The sequence below is a fragment of the Drosophila elegans genome, unplaced genomic scaffold, assembly GCF_018152505.1.
Source record: "Drosophila elegans isolate 14027-0461.03 unplaced genomic scaffold, ASM1815250v1 contig_468, whole genome shotgun sequence".
Lineage (NCBI taxonomy): Eukaryota > Metazoa > Arthropoda > Insecta > Diptera > Drosophilidae > Drosophila > Drosophila elegans.
Genome location: NW_024545855.1, coordinates 4,159,645 through 4,161,997, shown reverse-complemented (window position 1 = coordinate 4,161,997; position 2,353 = coordinate 4,159,645). Strand labels below are relative to the sequence as shown.

The 2,353-nt window shown below is 46.2% G+C and overlaps 1 protein-coding gene across 1 annotated transcript; it reads right to left on the bottom strand.

The window, feature by feature from the left end:
- Positions 1–598: 598 nt before the first annotated feature.
- Positions 599–2,353, bottom strand: LOC108142898 (putative glycogen synthase kinase-3 homolog). The gene has a single exon (XM_017266985.2). The coding sequence runs from the start codon at positions 2,206–2,208 to the stop codon at positions 667–669; it is 1,542 nt and encodes a 513-aa protein (XP_017122474.1). The 5' UTR covers positions 2,209–2,353; the 3' UTR covers positions 599–666.

The window sequence follows — 2,353 nt, the reverse complement described above, 5'->3', positions numbered from 1 at the left end:
GACATCCGATTTTGAAGTGGTATATCTTTAAAGTTCTGTGTCTTAGTTCTCTAAAAATCTGCGTTTAAAACTTGGTTTGTAATTTCGTGCCGATTTTTTGATATTTTATGATGTAACCCATTTCTTAATCTCCGAAAAAATTGCCTGTGCGGAAAAGTGCCAAAGCATGCAGTTTTAAATACATAACTATTTTTTCAGGCATCTGATGTCAAAGGGATCTATTTTAGGGCTTGTGGCTTAAGCTTCTTAAAATCTACGTTAAAATTTAGTTTGGTATGAAATTTCGGGCCGATTTTTTTTTAAATTTCCGAAAAATGGCTTTGTGGAAAAGTGACCAAAAACCTGCAGTTTGAAGTTCATAACTTTTCTTAGAGATATTCAACTTCAATGGGATGTATCTTTAAAGTTTTATGGCTTAAGCCTCAAAAAATCAGCCTTAAAAAATGGTTTGTGCTATCGGGTCGATTTTATGTAAAATTTTCCCTTTTTGTTTAAAAAAAGCTTTGTATAAAAATGACCTATAACCAGCAAAGTAAAGCAATTATTTAAATGCCATAATATAATTATAGTATGCGGATGAAATGAAATGTAAATTCTAAACGTTTTTGAACTTATATTTCTTTGTTTTTGAATTTGGTTGGCTTATGTCTTATGTGAGATAATATCCTACATATGCTTGTTCGATTGTATCCGTGTTTTTTCTTCGAGGTCCTCGTCATCGGAGGCGTCTTCCATGTCGTCGCTGATGTTGTTGCTATCGGCGCTATTGAACTGCCCCTCGTCGTCGTCGTCCTCGAAGTCGTTCTCGTCGCCCGCATCCTCGTCCATATCATCCTCGGCATCCCCATCGCCATCCGCCTCCTCGCTATCCGCAGAGTTATCCAGATCCAGGTGATTAGGGGAATCCACTGCCACGGTTCCCACGGCTACGTGATCGCCATTTCCCAGCTCGTGTCGCAAAAAAGCAGGTGGGGATCCGGATCCGACTACCTTGCTCGAGGTTTCCGGGGACTTTGGAAGCCCTAACGACGGCAGTTTTTGGATGGCACCCACTTTTCGTGGACTCTCCTCTCCGGCTGTATTGCGAGTACGGTGGCCCATGCTGGGCTCCTTGGCAGAGGACACTCCCTGTGCCCGCGGCTGCAACAGTGGCATTACATCTGGCTCAATGCTTCTTTCGTATTCCGTAAAGTTGAACAACGGAGGCAGACTCCGGCCATTGGGCAACTGCTGTTGCGGATCGTGACGCAGTTCATCGAAAAAGGGATGGGCACAGCCCATCAACGGGGAAACTCTGGCATTGGGGGAGTATATTAGCATCTTGGAGACAAGATCTATGGCCTCCGCTGGCGTGCGAATGCGGAACACTTTGGCCCAGGGATGCGGCTTCAGTTGGGGCAACTTGAACTGCTTGTAATGGGGATTCATATCGTGCAGCTGCTCGGAGGTGGGCGTGCCCATGACCTTAACAATCTCCACGATCTGGTCGACACCAGAGTCTCCGGGAAAAATAAGCTGGCCAAGCAGAAGCTCCGCCATCACGCAGCCGGCACTCCATATATCGATCTTGGTGTTGTAGTCCGTGGCTCCGAAAATTAGTTCCGGCGCACGGTAATAGCGGGAGCAAATATACGACACATTGGGTTCCCCGGAGATCAGCTGCTTGGCACTGCCAAAATCACAAAGTTTTAGGACACCCGTATCCGAATCGAGCAGCATATTCTGCGGCTTGATGTCCCTGTGGCAGAATCCCAAGCTGTGCAGGTAGGCCATGCTCCTGAGCAACTGGTACATGTAAAGCCGAACAAAATTAACCGGCAAAGTCTGCTTGGCTCTGGCATACTGTCTCTCCACCTTGTAAAGCGTTTCCGGCAGATATTCCATCACCAAGTTCAGATAAACCTCGTCCCGTTTCTCACCGCTCGAGTAGAAAAACCACTTGAGAGTGACGATGTTGTCGTGACGCAACTTGCGCATGATCTGTAGTTCCCGGTTCTTGAAGCGACGATCCTGCAGGACCTTCTTAATGGCCACCGCCTCGTTGCTGGGCACCATTTTGGCCTGGAAGACCACGCCGAAGCTGCCGTTGCCCACCACCTTGGCATCCGAGTAGCTGATCTCGGTCATCACATCCGCACCATAGGCATTTGTGGCCACCACTGTGGTCACCTTGTTACTCAATCCGTTGCTTTTGCTTTGGGAAGCCATCTGTTCTGAGTTTCTTGAGTGTACGTTTGCTGCTTCTGCTATCCTTTTTCCTGCAGTTTTCAATAAAAAAAACACATTAGTGTTTAACTGGCTTAACTAAAGTAACGTTGTATAACAAAAATGTGTTGAATCTGTAGAACTGTCA